The sequence below is a fragment of the Mycteria americana genome, chromosome 8, assembly GCF_035582795.1.
Source record: "Mycteria americana isolate JAX WOST 10 ecotype Jacksonville Zoo and Gardens chromosome 8, USCA_MyAme_1.0, whole genome shotgun sequence".
NCBI classification, from domain to species: domain Eukaryota; kingdom Metazoa; phylum Chordata; class Aves; order Ciconiiformes; family Ciconiidae; genus Mycteria; species Mycteria americana.
The window spans coordinates 27,164,526-27,179,183 of record NC_134372.1 but is presented as its reverse complement, the minus strand read 5'-3'; the positions used below and the strand labels follow the sequence as shown (position 1 = coordinate 27,179,183).

Sequence of the window (14,658 nt, the reverse complement as noted above, 5' to 3'; positions counted from 1 at the left end):
GACATGGGGGATGATGGAGACGCTATGTACCCCCTGTGTCCAAGATGGAGAGGACCGTACTATTCCCCAGCATGCAGCCCTAGGGTGAGGGGTCCGCAGCTGCAATGGTGGGGGGATGCTCAGGTGGAGGGCTCAACCTCAGCTCGGGGAGGTGCCCACTGTCCTCCCTGGGGCTCCCGGTGTGCTTGCCCAGTTCTCCACGTTGGCCACGGCTCCCACCTGCCTATAAAGGTGTTTGCCCTCCACACCTGCCCCAGCTGGCTCTGGGACATGCTCACCTGCACCAGAGCCGTGGCTCAAGTGGTGGCCCTGGGAATGTCCAGCTGGGACCGGCGCTGTCCCAGGCCAAGGCTTCACAGCCACACAGAAAAACAGCCCCAGTGCCAACAGATCTGAAACAGGCCTGGGGACGGGGTGACCTCCCACACCCCAGGCACCGGCACCTGTCCCGCCCCACTGCTACCCCAGCTGTGTGCCCACAAGCAGTCTCCCATGCCCCCCATCACAGCCCTGCAGTGCTCTCCCTCTCCAGCTCCACAGGCTGCAGTGAGAACTGACACAACTCATTACAGCGATAGCCCAAGCACACCAGGGTGCCTTTTGGCAGCATGTTCCCACGTCCCCGTTTGTGTAAGTAGGTGCCAGGTTTGGCCCGTCACCACTGCCCACAGCTGGCAGAAGGCAGCAGGGGAACCTTGCCCTGCCTGGCTACGAGCCATGCAGCTCCTGGCCACTGTAACACTCGTGGCCCCGGGGGCACAGCCATGTCCTCCCAGGATGGCGTTTCTGTGGGCAGTTGCCTGCTTGGCCCTTGCCAGCACCGTCTCAGGTAAGCACTGCCCGTGGGTGCAGGGAGGTCCTTGGGGTGCAGCAGGTCTGGGAGGCACCCTGGGGGTGGTGACACAGAGCCACCCGGACCAGTGCAGGCAGCCCTTGGCCGCCAGCCCTGAGCTTTCGGGGTCACCCTTGTAGCCCTCTGCCTCTCCTGCAGCCTGTGGGGTGCCCGCCATCAAACCCTCGGTGCACTACAGTGGGAGGATTGTCAACAGGCAGAACGCGATGCCTGCCTCATGGCCCTGGCAGGTGTCCCTGCAGGTACGACATTGTCCCGCTCCCTGGGCAGGGGGCAGCATCGGTGCCCTCGGCACGGCAGCAGCACGGCACGGCGAGCTGGGTGCTGAGGTTGGGAGGTGGGCAGGCACCAAGGGGACTGCAACACCCTCTGCCTGTCCCCAGCTTCAGGGGGGGCTCAGCCTGCCCAGCACCAGCTCTTCCTCCCTCTTTCCTCCCCAGACCCACTCAGGATCCCACTTCTGCGGTGGCTCCTTGATCAACAAGAACTGGGTCATCACAGCTGCCCACTGCGAATTCAAGTGAGGAGCGATGCCCAGACAGTCCATGCTAATGCCACTGACACCCTTGGGGCATGCTGGGCATCGCCAAGCGGCACTTGGGACAGGCCCAAAGGCCAGCACCCGAGGAAATGAGCAGCCCAGGGCTCCCTCCCTGGCTGTCCCCATGGTGGCTTCCCTTGGGCACACAGTGCATCATGCCTGCGGCAGACCCCGGTGCTGCTCCTACCCCAGGTGCTGGCTGCTGCGTGTCCCCCTGACTCCCTTACCTCTTGCAGCCCGTACTCCCATGTCATCATCCTTGGGGAATATGACCGTGGCTCCAACATGAAGTCCGTTCAAGTGAAGACCGTGGCCAGGGTAAGCCAGGCTGACGCGGCCACAGTCCTGGGATGGGGCTGCAACTCTGCGCCACAGCTGCTCCCGGCAGATGGGGATGAAGCGCTACGGTGTTTCTCAGCAGGCCATCACAAACCCCAGCTGGAACCCCTACAACCTCAACAATGACATCACCCTGCTGAAGCTCTCCTTGCCTGCCCAGCTGGGACCCCACGTGTCCCCCGTCTGCCTGGCCCCCACCAACCTGGCTCTGCCCACCAACCTCCAGTGTGTCACCACCAGCTGGGGACACACCAGCATGAACTGTATGTACGCCATAGCTTCAGGGAGGGCTGTGTGTGGCTGCCGTCCTTCCTGGGGGCTCTGCAGGGTCCAGGGGTGCCTGTGGGCACCTGGCAGGGGGGTGATACCTCATGTGCATGTGGGGAGGGGGGAGTTGGGCAGTCGAATAAGCCTGTCTGGGCACATACAAGTGTGCACATGTGTGCATTGGTGCAAGCACGGGTGTAGGTGCATGCTCAGGAGGCAGGTGCATGCAAACCCCAGGGCAACCGTGCAGAGGCACAAGCTTGCCCTTCCGTGGGGCTGCTTGCACAAGATGATCACGCCCGGGGAAGAAGGGGTACTTTGGCATAGAGGGGGAAGGTGCTTTGCATGGCAGCACCCATATTTGGGAGCACCAGCGGGAGCTTGCCCAGAATGCCTGTGCGCTCCCAAAGGCCCCAGGAGACCTGCCAACACCGGGGCGATTTAATGGTGCTTCTTTCCCCTAGCCCAAGCCTTGGCAGCGCACCTGCAGCAGGTAACCCTGCCCTTGATCTTCTGGAGCCAGTGCATGCAGTACTGGGGCAACCAGACCACCAGCTCCATGCTCTGTGCTGGCAGGGTCGGCGCCTCCTCCTGCCAGGTAGGGAGCTGAGGTCCCGTTGCACCACAGGGAGGGTGGAGGAGGAGGACACGTGGGGTCTGGCATCTATGGAGCCAGAGGTTTAAGCTATAGCACCTGGCTGTGTCCAGGCAACCAGGTGGCTGGGGTGGCAGGGACCAGTTTGGAGCACATGCTGGGACCACTAAGCAGGAGGCATCTTCTCCGCAGGGTGACTCTGACAGACCTCTGGTATACCAGAATGGGAACATCTGGACCTTGATCAACATAGTCTCCTGGGGAAACAGCAACTGCAACGTCCGCACACCCGCCATCTACGCCCACGTAAGCCAGTTCCAAAACTGGATCGATTACGTTGTTGCTCAGGGATAGAGCCAGTGCCAGAGGGATCCCCTTGCTGGGCGCTGCTCCTGGCACAGTGAGCTCGGCAGAGCCAGCAAGGGCCTGAGCTGGAAGCAAGGCACCCCACTTCGTAATAATGTCAGCATTTGCTTGTGCTAAGCACTGCCTCTGGCTCCTTTCTTCTTGTGATGCAGACTGGGGTGGAAGGTGCATGGGGGAAGCCTGGGGCACCCTGTGGTTGGGTGCTCCTCTCCTGGACTCCAGCACTTCCCAGAGCTGGAGCTCAGTGCCCAGCTGGGACCTGCTGGGGAGGTGCAGAAGGCAGGACATGATACGCAGGCAGAGGGGGAGCAGGGCTGGCTGCAGCTCAAGGGCTGCTCAGGGGCTCTTCAAGCACACAGATCTACACCCTGGCACCAGCCCAGAGACCACCGCAGCATTGAGGGTGGGTGATACCACCAACCCAGGTGCGAGGTCTCCAGCACCAGCTGGTCCCACCAGCATCAGCTCCTCCAGGAAAGGGATTGTGGAGCTCACCAGGCTCAGCACAAGCAAGCGCTTCTTGGCTTGCGATGGAGGGGTGGGTGCTGGTGGGTACATGGGATCTTAAAAGATCCCTGCCTGCGATTTAAAGCTGTAACTTGTGTAACAGCCTGGGAACACAGAGCTGAAAGGGAGAAATGCCAACAGCAGCTCCAGCTCTTTGGGAAGGTGGAAGGGGGCAGCTGGAGAGCAGCATGCTGCTTCACACATGCAGATTTTCCAGGTAATAGAGCAGGAAACTCAAGGCCATCCCAAAGGAAAATCTGAAGCTGAAAACAAAATTCAAGACCAGACAACAGGTCTTCAGAAGAAAGCAGTGTTTTCACCCAAACAGGCTCTTGAGACAATGCCAGGTGCAAAAAAAAAGTCTTGTGTTCACACATGGTCAATGAATTAAAACCTGGTTCCTGGCTCCTCCAAATAGAGCTGGTCACGAGGACAGTGTGGAGAGAAGCAGGATCAGACCATCCCAACATGAGGTGTGGGGTTTCTTTTTCTTTACCAGTGATGTGAATGCGATATAAAACTTTTGCTGCGTGAATCACAGCCACCAAAATGTTGTAATTGCTCTCATATCAAGCAGTCGTAGAGAAAGCACAATGCTACACAGAGACATACCCATGGGAAGGGTGATAGATCATTAATGGAGGGTAAAGACAAATAGTCTGGCCCATATGCTTGAGTTTAAAAAAAAAAAAAATCTGCTCAAATACAGCCCAGGGCTGACAAGTTTTAGTTTGGCTGGATAAAATTTAGCTTCATTTAGTGGTCTGCTCTGCAGGGAGCAAGAGCAACTGGAGCAAACTGACACAGGGGAACAGGGGCTTGCAGAGAAAACTGTGAAGCTGCTGGCTTGGGATCCTTTGCCTTGGAAAGCCTCGCCTGGGACACAGGGGAGAAGGGCATGGGGGCTGAGCACCTTGCAAATCTCCCCTAAGGCCAGCAGTAGCAGCTGCACAAGGTACACACTGGTCTCACTGGTCTGCCACAACATTTAGAGTGTGCTTTCACTCCGTGGTACCTGAAATAAAACCCATCACATGAAAGCAGCACACTCTGTTTTGGCTTTACTTGACTCCTAAATGACCTTCAAGACAGTTGAAGGTCAGAGATGTGGGGATGGGCCATATGGGCAGAAGAAACTGGCAGCCACATGGAGCTTCAAACAGGAGTTGATCAACTGCAGCACTGTGAGTCACTTGCTCTGTGTGTTCAGGTCGCTGTCATCCCTACCACTGCTGGGACGGGGTCCCTTGCCCCTGAAAAATCACCTCCCTTCCAGGAGGATGTGGTTCAAAAGGGGTGTGCATTTTCACTTGATATTACAGGTTTTCCTGTTCACCCATAAAAGCTGCTCAGAGTGAAACTGGAGAGGTGATGAGTTGCTGTGGGCAAACCAGGGTACTTCTCTGGCCCTGTTTACCACCTTGCAGCCAAAGAAAAGTGAACAAAATGTCCCAAAGTGCCTGTTCAGCCTTCAAACCCTGCCTTCCAGCAAGAGGCTGAGTGCCCAACTCACCCAGAGCATCCCTGTGGACATCCCAGCCCTGCATGAGGTCTCCCTCAGGCAGCTCCTGGCCTGGCAGCTGTGTTAAGGAAACCAGCAAACTCTTTTATGGGCACTTGGTACCTTCTTGCTCTGCTCCAGGAACACATTAGAGGGGTGAGCAGCTCCTGGCTATCGATGTGTTTACTGAACCATCATTCACAGCCCAGAAAGCAGCGCCTTCCAGCAGTCAGCCCTTGTGCCATCCATGAGCCAGAAATAACGACAGCAGAGCGATGGGGTACACAGAATACATTTACATGTTTAGCAGACCGAGTACACAAAATAAATAATTCTGTACACTCTAATTGTAATGTTACAGACTAATTACAATGGTTCAGACCTCATCCTACAAGACAGTCCTTAGTGTAAAGACAGGACTCAGAAGCCAAGTCACAGAACTGGATGCTTCTCAAAACAGCCCTGTTAGGAGACTAACAGGACACAATCAGAGTTACTTCCAAACTGTTCCAACCCAGCACCGGAAATCTGGCGACTAAAAATAACAGAAAGCGGCCAAAGACCTCCAGTCCCAAGAGCTTTCCAGGAGGTGTCTTTGCATAGTGAAAGGCAACAGGAAAACTCACGGCATCGGGTGTCCTTGCAGGAGCTGCTTGTTATTAACGCACCTTGTTGGGACCACGGATCTCTTCCACATTCAGCAAACACAGTGCAACATTATTTGCAACAGCAGCGAGTAGCTCGCCCATCACACACACGAGGGATCTACAGTATTTACCATGCAGGAGAGGACAGTAGGAGAAGGAAAAAGTGTCATCAGGCAGGCAGCAGCCCACTGGCTCCTGTGCCTCCTCCACCACAGGGACACCGAGGGTGGAAGGTACCAAGCTCCATGATGCCATTGCCACCGTGCATCCCTGCTGCTTCGCACTTTTTTTTTTCAAATAGTAAGGTTTTTTTTCAACTAGCACAGTAAGGCACAACTGACATGCAGGCACCTGTCTCCACAGCACCCAGGAGCTGCATTTTTAATCCAGGCTGAAAGAGGACACTGAGTGGTCAGAAAAAAGCACCAAAAACCTCCCGAGAGTGATGTAGGCAACTTGGGTCTTGGTATATGGCACCAAGTGGCACAGGCATTGTGATATTTTTCAGGACAAAGCCGAGCTGGTGAGAGGCCAGGACACAACCACCCTCCCTGCAAATCCCAGGGCTCACACTGCTGCCAGAGAACAGTTTGCAACTCCTCCAGAGAGTGTAATCCCCCTCCCAAGCCAATCTCTGTATTGCTTTTCATAATTTAGAAAGCTAAATTAAGTCAAACAATTCAGATTTTGATTTACCCTGCCTCAAACCCTCCGAATCTTTAGCATCATCACTTAAACTAGGAATACGACCCCATGCAGTCTACTAAGAGGCCTGTAACAGCCATGCACTAGCTGTCCTAGGTTGTACAAGATCATCTTGAGCTGAGCCTGCACTGCAGGGTCCTCAAAGGGAGCCTTCTCCCACGTGCAAAGTACCATACAGATGCTTTTACCTGGCTCCAGGACTCACCATGGCTCCTGCAGAGCCAAATCCAGAGTTGCTGCCCAGTAGTTGAGTTAACGATGATTCCTATTCCAGTTTGTGCATTACATAAAAGTTGACTATATTAGTACTTCAGCCAAACACTCAGGTAGAAAACAGGACTGAGAAACGGAGCAGGGTATAAGAAAGAATGTAAGTTACAAGAGCAGAAAATATCTAACCTAAAAGAAGAAAATATCCAAATTCCAAAGAATGTAAGAGTTTGAGGGTTTACAATTTCCAAAACAAACACATAACGCAGGCCCTACACTGCAGCTGTTTCCCACATCACTACTGAAGCCAGCAGGTCAGAGACCTTTTGTCTGGGCTTACTCTCACCACAAGGCTATAAAGCTGTCCCTCATGTATGGCTGTATGTTTCCAAGAACAACGCAGTCCAGGAACTGGCAGGAGCATCTGGATGCTATCACAATCTCAGTGTTAAATAGCATAGACTTCTGGATTGAAGGAAGGGGTGTTTCTACCATCACTGGGTTGACATGTTTGTTTTTTTAGAAGCCTGAGAAGGGTGAGAAGTAAATCAAACATGGACAAGTAATTGCTGTTTTAGCAAAATGCATAGAAAACTACATTGCATACTGAAAAATCTGGATGCAAAGCTTAACAAGTCTGTAGACCACCTAATGTTATTTCTGGAAGACCTTTTCACATTCATTTCCAATAACCCTCAAAAAAAAAAAAATCAAGGAATCAACAGGCCACATTCTTTGAAGCCATAATTCTCTCCCCCAAGAGAGCAGCCAAACTCCCACGACAAAATGATGAGACTGTTTTACACAGTACTGCTAAGTTCCAAAAGACAAACAACCATAATTCCTTCTACTCCTTAAAACTGCCTTTCCCTGAAACAGAATACACTGGGAAAAGCAACACCCTGAGCTGCTCTGTTGTCTCTCATGATAGGAGAAAGTCCCAAACCTACTGCTTCCAGCCTCAGCATCTTTAGGCTTTGCTTTCTCCTAGTGTCCCCTAAGATGTCTCGCCAAGGCAGGGTGCTGGTGAGCATCTCCTTGAGACACTGGAGGGTTGACTGCACATGTCTTTTCCCCAGCATTGAGCATCCCTTCCAGTGGGGGCACATGGATGCACTCCCTGTGTGGGCTAAAAATGCTGTTCTTTGGGATCAGTATAGAAGAAAATGGTGCCACGCTGAGAAAGCTGTTGAACATCTAGGACTGCAGGTGTAGTCCAGGACCATCACTCAGCACACCAAACCCAGATTCCTCTTTGTAAGGAATTACAGAAACAGTGGGAACGTAACTAGAAGAAGGCTGTACTTGGACAAGGACATGCTACAATTTGCCACTAGGTGTCATTCCAGCTTCATTTTCATTGTATGACCAGAAGTATGGAAAACAAAAGCACTCGTTTACAGAGATTTGCACCCCAGCTGCAACTCAGCAATGGCCTGGAATACACATTTGTTACCTGCATTCTCCCGGCTAATTCAGTACCAGAGGAAGTCTTTCAAAAAACCCTGTGAGCCAAATTAAGAACCACCATTAAGAGCCAAAGAAAGAGATTTAAAAATTAAACAAAAGACATTTCAGAGAGATTTTAGTTTCTAAAATCCCCAAACAAGGCACTCCTGAAAAGTGTAAACTCCTGAGGACTTGAGATAAACTGAGAGCTGAGATGCTCCTGTGGAATATATATGAAGACAGATGATCAAGAAATTCACAGTGAAGAGCTTCTTAGAGGACAGATTGAAGGCACCTGAACTACTCCTCAAAATTACAGCACTTTGCCTGTCCTCCCCACCAGACCCAGCTGAAACTGTGCCACAATTGCAAGGATAAAAGCACCCGAGGAATTGTTCTTGAGCTGGACCTTGCAATGTAGCATTTGGACCATCGGCAGTTTTCTGGACAGAGTGAAAACAGAAAGATCACTGAGGGCTCCAAGGGACACTTGGACAGAGCTCTGCTAGTCTCCCCTCTGCCCACACACGTTATTGTCTGGGTTCGTGCAAATACTGAATAGAGAAAAAAAAAAAGAGGGATTGAGCCAAGAGTGTTGTCATCAAATGATGGAAGGAAAGCCCATAAAGGTTTTCCCCATGTTTACATTGATTCTTCCATGCAAACAAAATATTGCATTTGTAAGAGAATTAGAGTTCTTTTTCTAGAAAAGCAAAAGCACCTTATGGGATGGACTTGGTCCTCTTTGGTGCAATTCCCTAATAGTGGGATGCCCGAGGACCACATCTCCATACCACACAGAGGCAGGCTGCAGCTATCCAGTATTGCTCATGTACGTGATGAAGGATCCTCCCTTCTGCCAATTCACCTCCCTGGTCATAGAGTATCATCACAAAAAACTGACACTGTCAGGAACCTATATAACAACATCTCGCTTCCCAAAACATATTCCACCCAAACTCACCATGAGTGACATTGCTTTAAACTCTTCCTGGTGAAAAACTAATTGCTGAGAAGAGCAATAAAGCAAAAATTGTCAGAGATGAGAAGATTCTTGTTCTGCTTTGTGAAGGTGGAGAAACAAGCTTGGTCAGACCAGAGCTCAAAATCCTGACCTCCTCTCCACCTTCATTTATGCCCCACAAGGGAAAGCATGAAGGAACAGTGTGGGTAGACATTTGCACAACATCTGTGCATTTTGATGGTCTAGTGGTTAAAGGAAAGGGTCTCAGGTTCTAGAGGTCTTGGCTCAGTTCATCAGTTTGACCTCCTCTCACAGGCAAAATACCTCTTTTAAGGATAAAAATGCAAGATAATCTGGGGAGGGCCATGAAAACACCCAGGAGGGAAAAGAGATCACAGTGCCTGGGTGTGATCCTCCAAACATGCAGAGGACTCTTACAAGTGACAGCTCAAAACCTGAAGCCCTCTGAGAGGAACACCCTGCCATCCCTTAACGTACAGGGGAAGAACAATTTTCCAGCTGATACTTGTCTTAGAGTGGCTGCTGCTTCTGAAAACTGTTTGCAGTAATATGAGAGGCACTGAACTGTTTATGAAGCAAAATGTGGCAAGTTGCCTGTTTTGTCAGAAATCACATCTAGTTTATAGTTCATGGTAACAAACCAGGGAAGACTATGTGAGAAGGTAACAGAAGCAGAAGAAATTTTTTTTGCAGTTCACAGAGCTGAAAACAACAATTTTTGGTAATTCTGCAGTATCTGTTAATGCTGATGGAAGAAAGAGTGCATGTGATATGGTAGAACAGCCACTCAGAGAAAGGGCAGCCTGCAAAGGATCCAGAGTTTTCAAAATAATATACAAAACCATGCAAAGGATTTAGAATTCACCCCTGCTACACATACTGGCTGTCCTCAGGTGTGGTTATGGCCCATCCCAGCTTTGGGGTGGGAAGCACATCCCTAGAAATTCCCTTTTTTCTCCCACTGAAGCTGTGCTGCTTTGCTGTTTGCTGACCAAGAGGGGCTGCAGCCAGTAGAGTTAGAGCTCCCTGGAGATGCGACTGACCGACCACTTAAAACCTTGCTGATCTTAAAACACAGCAGCACAGACATCAATCCTGGGCAGAAGGGCCATGCTTGCCAGCCCCTTGAGCTTGCACAGCCCGCATCTCCAGCCCAGAGCTAAGCAAACACGTCCCAAGTGCACAACATGAAGCAAACCATATGGCTTCATACGAAAAGTTTCAAAAACCAGCATTCTCCTTCACTGCAGATCTTGTCTCTGCTGTCACAAGAGGCCAAATCCACCCTGAGACTGTGCCGTCAGTCCCGCTTTGCTGCTCTAACTAGTTGGGAAGATATCTGAGCAGGCCTGCACAAAGCTGAGTTCTACAGCACCCACCTCCCCTGAGAGGTCCTTCACAAGAGGCCCCCACATCACCCATCCAGCACAAGGAAACCTGAAAGGCAGCTTTTTCCTGCTGAATTCAACACCTGCACAAACACCTTAACAGCTCTAAGGTGTCTGTACGTCTCCAGGGCATTATCACTGCTGACACTCCAGGATTGGACCTCCACTACTCAAGCCCCTACCCTGATGACTATGGAGCCATTTGTGGCCATCCTGACAACTCACACCACTTCACTGTCCCAGAGCTGGGACAGCAAGACTGGGGCAGAACAGGCAAGCAAAGCAGGGGAGCCCCAGAAAATCTGCAGACAGGGAGCAAGACCTGGAACCACCGAAGTTTTGGTGAAGTGATGCAGTCGGTAACGCTAGTCTGAAGGGCGCAAGACGTGTAACAGGTCACAGACATGACAGGGCCACAACACAGCAAGAACAACAAACCCTGCATGGTAGGCACTGGTCTTGCTGCAAATAGCGGAAGGATAATTCAAAGGGGACAGCAAGGAACCCCCCAAAAACCTGCCTTGCCAAAGACATCTCTCTGCGTACCATGAAGTTCCTGCAGGACAATGATCCTCTTCCCACCCCTCCATCAGGAGCACCCACCCAGTCTGGATCAAAGGAACCAGACTACAGCTCTGAGCTCGCAGCACTTCAGCCTGGTTGCCAATTTGCACGGCAGCACTTGCACAGCTTGAGTAAACCCTTGACGTCATCAGGTGGATGGCAGCCCTTGGGGGAAACCTCGCAGCTTCCCAGCCATCACGGAAAACTGCTGTCTGGCATCTCCTCAGCACTGTATTGGAATGAGGAGCTGGTGGGCAGCACGCCGGTGAGTCAGAGCTATCCTACTTCTAACTGCATGTGACTCATACCAGCTTCACTGCAAAGGCACCACAGAGTCTGACTAAACCAGCTCAAAATTTGTGTATATATAAATTTTTAAATACATACACACACATGTGCATGTACATAAAGTGATTTCTTTTTTTTTTTCACATGCAAGTGAGAGAAACTTAACGCTCTGGAATTAATAAATAACTATGAACAACCAAGCTCCTGGGCTACAGAAAGAGCTCTTCTCCCCACGTGGCTCCTTAATTTGTGTACTACTAGGGGCTCTGAGCTGTATCTGAGCCCACAACAGCTCCCCCATTTCCTGCATGACACCCCATGGCACAGCTTGCAGGGTGTGATGGCCACCACGAGATTCCCTTTCCTCCGCATGGGGGGACACCTCCTCACGGATGGGGGGGACGCCTGGAGGGAAGGACGGAGCGGGAGAGGGAGGAACCTGGATGTTCCTCACTGAGTGAGCGTGCAGCAAAGGGTGCTGCACACCTACACCGCAGAGAAGACACCTGGAAAGACATCTGGCAGGTCCCAGCCTAGTGCTCAGCCAGTGTACTGCTGCTGGTAGCGCAGGTTGAGCTCTCGCAGCTCCCGTTCCCGAACCCGCCGTGACTTGTTGGATTTGGTGGAGCGGCTGGAACGGGTGGACTGCGCAGACTTGGTGCTCTGGCAGCGGGAAGACGCCCTCTTGAGTAGGTTTTGTGAGATGGAACGGTGCAGGTTCTTCATGGAGGAAGAGGCTGCCATGCTGACCACCCACGGGTGCTTCAGGGCCTGAAGGGCTGTCATCCTGTCACTGGGGTCCACCGTGAGTAGACGATCGATGAAATCCTTGGCCAGGTTGGACACGCTGGGCCAGGGCTGAAATACGAAAGAGATGATTAGAATGAAACATCCCAGCACAGCTGTGCTGATTAATTAATTCCTCCCATCCCCAAAGAGTGCTTTGGGCCATTCTGTTTCTTCCATTCTCTTTTTCATCCTCAAATCTTCCAGGTTGTAACCAACAATATCTGCCCAAGGAGAATGAGACAATTACTTCAAGAGACTGTTAGGGGGAGAGGCTGTATTAGTGGGAAATGTCTACACATACATAGGTGCAGTGCAGATCCCTCCAGCAGCTGGGCTCAGACACTCAGCCTGCCCACTAGGTGACCCTGGATGCCAGTCTTCCCACGTACCTCAAGCCTACAGACACCTATACACACATGTGCACACACACACTCAAGCAGTCTCAGTCAACCCCCAGACTTAACCATCTCTCCAGCATCTGGCTGGGACTTCCCTGGTCCCTCTGGTCGCCAGATCCTCCTGTGGTCTCGTCCTTGTCCTTAGACACACACACACACACAGACATCCCCAGCTTCCAGGTCCCTTAATCCCTTGTCCAGCTCCATCTTCGCCAGCAGTCACACACTTGCTCACATGCCCATGCTTGCTCCAGTTGCTACACCATGGACACACACAGGCTCCCAGACCTACGTCCCACTCCAGCTGCTGGCCCTGAGGCCTTCCACCTCATCTTCTCATGTCATCTTCCAAAATCATACAACTATTACAAAACTATTACAATGGGATACAAAACTGTATCACATTGAAGACCCTCCTCAATCCAAGTGAAGGTTGGGCTGTGGACAAAGCTAGGAAGAAAACTGTGGCAAAATCCACTGTAAGACTGGAGTGGAGTATGGCTAGCATAAAAACCCAAGTGTCAAATGGACCCAGGCAAGAGCAGGTTTCTGCAATCACTGGGTGTTGTGGGGATCTCACCCCTCCTGAAACCACCAATACTGAATTTTTCAAGTACATGGAGACCACATCCCAAGCAGCATTAAAAAAAGCCTGAGCAGATTCATGCAATGAAGTAAAGATTTCAGTACAATAATTAAGGTCATGTACAAACACATATATGTAACTGAGTGGAAACCGCATGTGTGGTTAAAAAAATAAAAAGGCTGCTATTCTGTGTCTTTCATTCCTTTCTTCATTTGCTAAGGAAGAAAAGAACCCAGCTTTAAAATTTATTTTAAAATTTGGGGTCCACCAACTGTACAGTCAGATATAATGCCCTTTTCTTGTGCAAAAGGTCTAAAAAAAGGTATGTCCTGATTTTTTTGACATCTGCAATTTATTGCTACTGAAAGCAATTTTCTCTTTCAAAAGACTCAAAGGCACCGGCAAGAAAGCTAATCCTTGAGAGGATTTTGTAATGAAAGGCAGGATGCTCTGTGAGTTACAGCACTGCTCCCGGCCCCGGACAGTCAGTGGCGTGGCCAGGAAAGATGAACTCAAGCTCTAGCTAAGGCACCGGCTACTAGGACGGTCAGGGTACAGAAAGTCTTATTTTACAAGCAATGACTAAAACAGTCTGGCTTACTCAGCTTAGCTAAAGTGGGATACATGATCACTGTCAATAACTATGCAAGAAAAGAGAGTGAAAATTATATGAACTACTTGATATATAGAAAATACCGGTACATGAATAAAAAACTGTAAATGCTCCTGAACGTATTCAGGATAGAAATGGAAATACTTGGAGCCAGAGCGCTCAGGAAGGAAGCACAGCCTTCTCCTGTGGATCAGACACCACTTCTGTGCTTTGAAACCATGTCCAAAATCCACTCCCCTCCACGTTTCAAGAAAAAAATCAGTTAAAAAATTTTCTTAAAATTCAAATTTTTCTGTCTACTGCTCTCAAATATAATTAGTTTGTCATGACCTGCCTTAAATCACTTTTTCTTAGCTGATGAAATGCATCTTGACAATGAATGGTAAGAAAAAAACAGGTCCTTGTTAGAATAGAACAGGGACTATCTTTGATCAGAGACTCATTAAAGTGTTCTTTATAAAGAGGATAAATAAAATAGCAAAAAACCTTTTCAAATGTAGCAAAACTACAATAAAGGTTACAATTGCAATTGAACACACTAGTCTGTTTTGCAGAACTATGGACGCTTTGAAGAGCTCAGCCTTTATGCTATTTATAACAACAGAACCAAAAAGCCAAATCTGCCTCTGCCACAGGGAGATACAAATCGCATTTCAAGCCTATAGATTTCCTACCAGACTTCTGGATAAGGTGTTTCCTTTGTTAAATAACAGCAAAGGGAATCAACCTGCAGGGTTTAGTCTTTATTAGCATAATCTCAGATAATACCAGGGTCGTACCATATGTCAATTGGCAGGTCAACACATCACCTTCCTTTTAAACTCCGGATCTCCAGTTACAGATGACCTTTGGGTTCTCTCTTCCATAGACAGATCCAAATGAAACCCAGCAACAAGAGGTTTTGCCTCCACTTTTATGAAGCTTGCCTTCAAAAACTTTTAAAAAACTATTTTCTGTAGCTTTTTTTTAAAGACTCATTTAAGTTATCAGCTATTCATACAGTTAAAATCACAAATTCACCGTTATCTATCTACACCCCGTTAACCTCCAATCACTTCTTTCCTTGT

General features: G+C 49.9%; 2 protein-coding genes across 3 annotated transcripts in view; one reads left to right on the top strand and one right to left on the bottom strand.

Moving 5' to 3' along the window:
- Positions 1-78: 78 nt before the first annotated feature.
- Positions 79-3,274, top strand: CTRL (chymotrypsin like). The gene is made up of 6 exons (XM_075510336.1): positions 79-829; positions 992-1,373; positions 1,631-1,712; positions 1,813-1,996; positions 2,465-2,598; positions 2,788-3,274. The coding sequence occupies exons 1-6, from the start codon at positions 493-495 to the stop codon at positions 2,947-2,949; spliced, it is 1,281 nt and encodes a 426-aa protein (XP_075366451.1). The 5' UTR covers positions 79-492; the 3' UTR covers positions 2,950-3,274.
- A 6,592-nt stretch (positions 3,275-9,866) lies between these two features.
- PSKH1 (protein serine kinase H1) overlaps positions 9,867-14,658 on the bottom strand; it is a 34,837-nt gene continuing 30,045 nt past the window's right edge. For both annotated transcript variants that reach the window (XM_075510331.1, XM_075510332.1), the window contains exon 4: positions 9,867-12,063. In XM_075510331.1, coding sequence (XP_075366446.1) covers positions 11,746-12,063 — 318 coding nt within the window. In that variant the 3' untranslated portion in view covers positions 9,867-11,745. The remainder of the gene's footprint in view (positions 12,064-14,658) is intronic.

What these genes read in the sequence shown, in the direction of transcription:
- CTRL (XM_075510336.1), top strand. Translation starts at nt 493, where the DNA reads ATGCCCCCCATCACAGCCCTGCAGTGCTCTCCCTCTCCAGCTCCACAG. An exon ending in AAGTGAAGACCGTGGCCAGG is followed by an intron (nt 1,713 to 1,812) that starts GTAAGCCAGGCT and finishes GGTGTTTCTCAG; the next exon opens with CAGGCCATCACAAACCCCAG. An exon ending in TCGGCGCCTCCTCCTGCCAG is followed by an intron (nt 2,599 to 2,787) that starts GTAGGGAGCTGA and finishes TCTTCTCCGCAG; the next exon opens with GGTGACTCTGACAGACCTCT.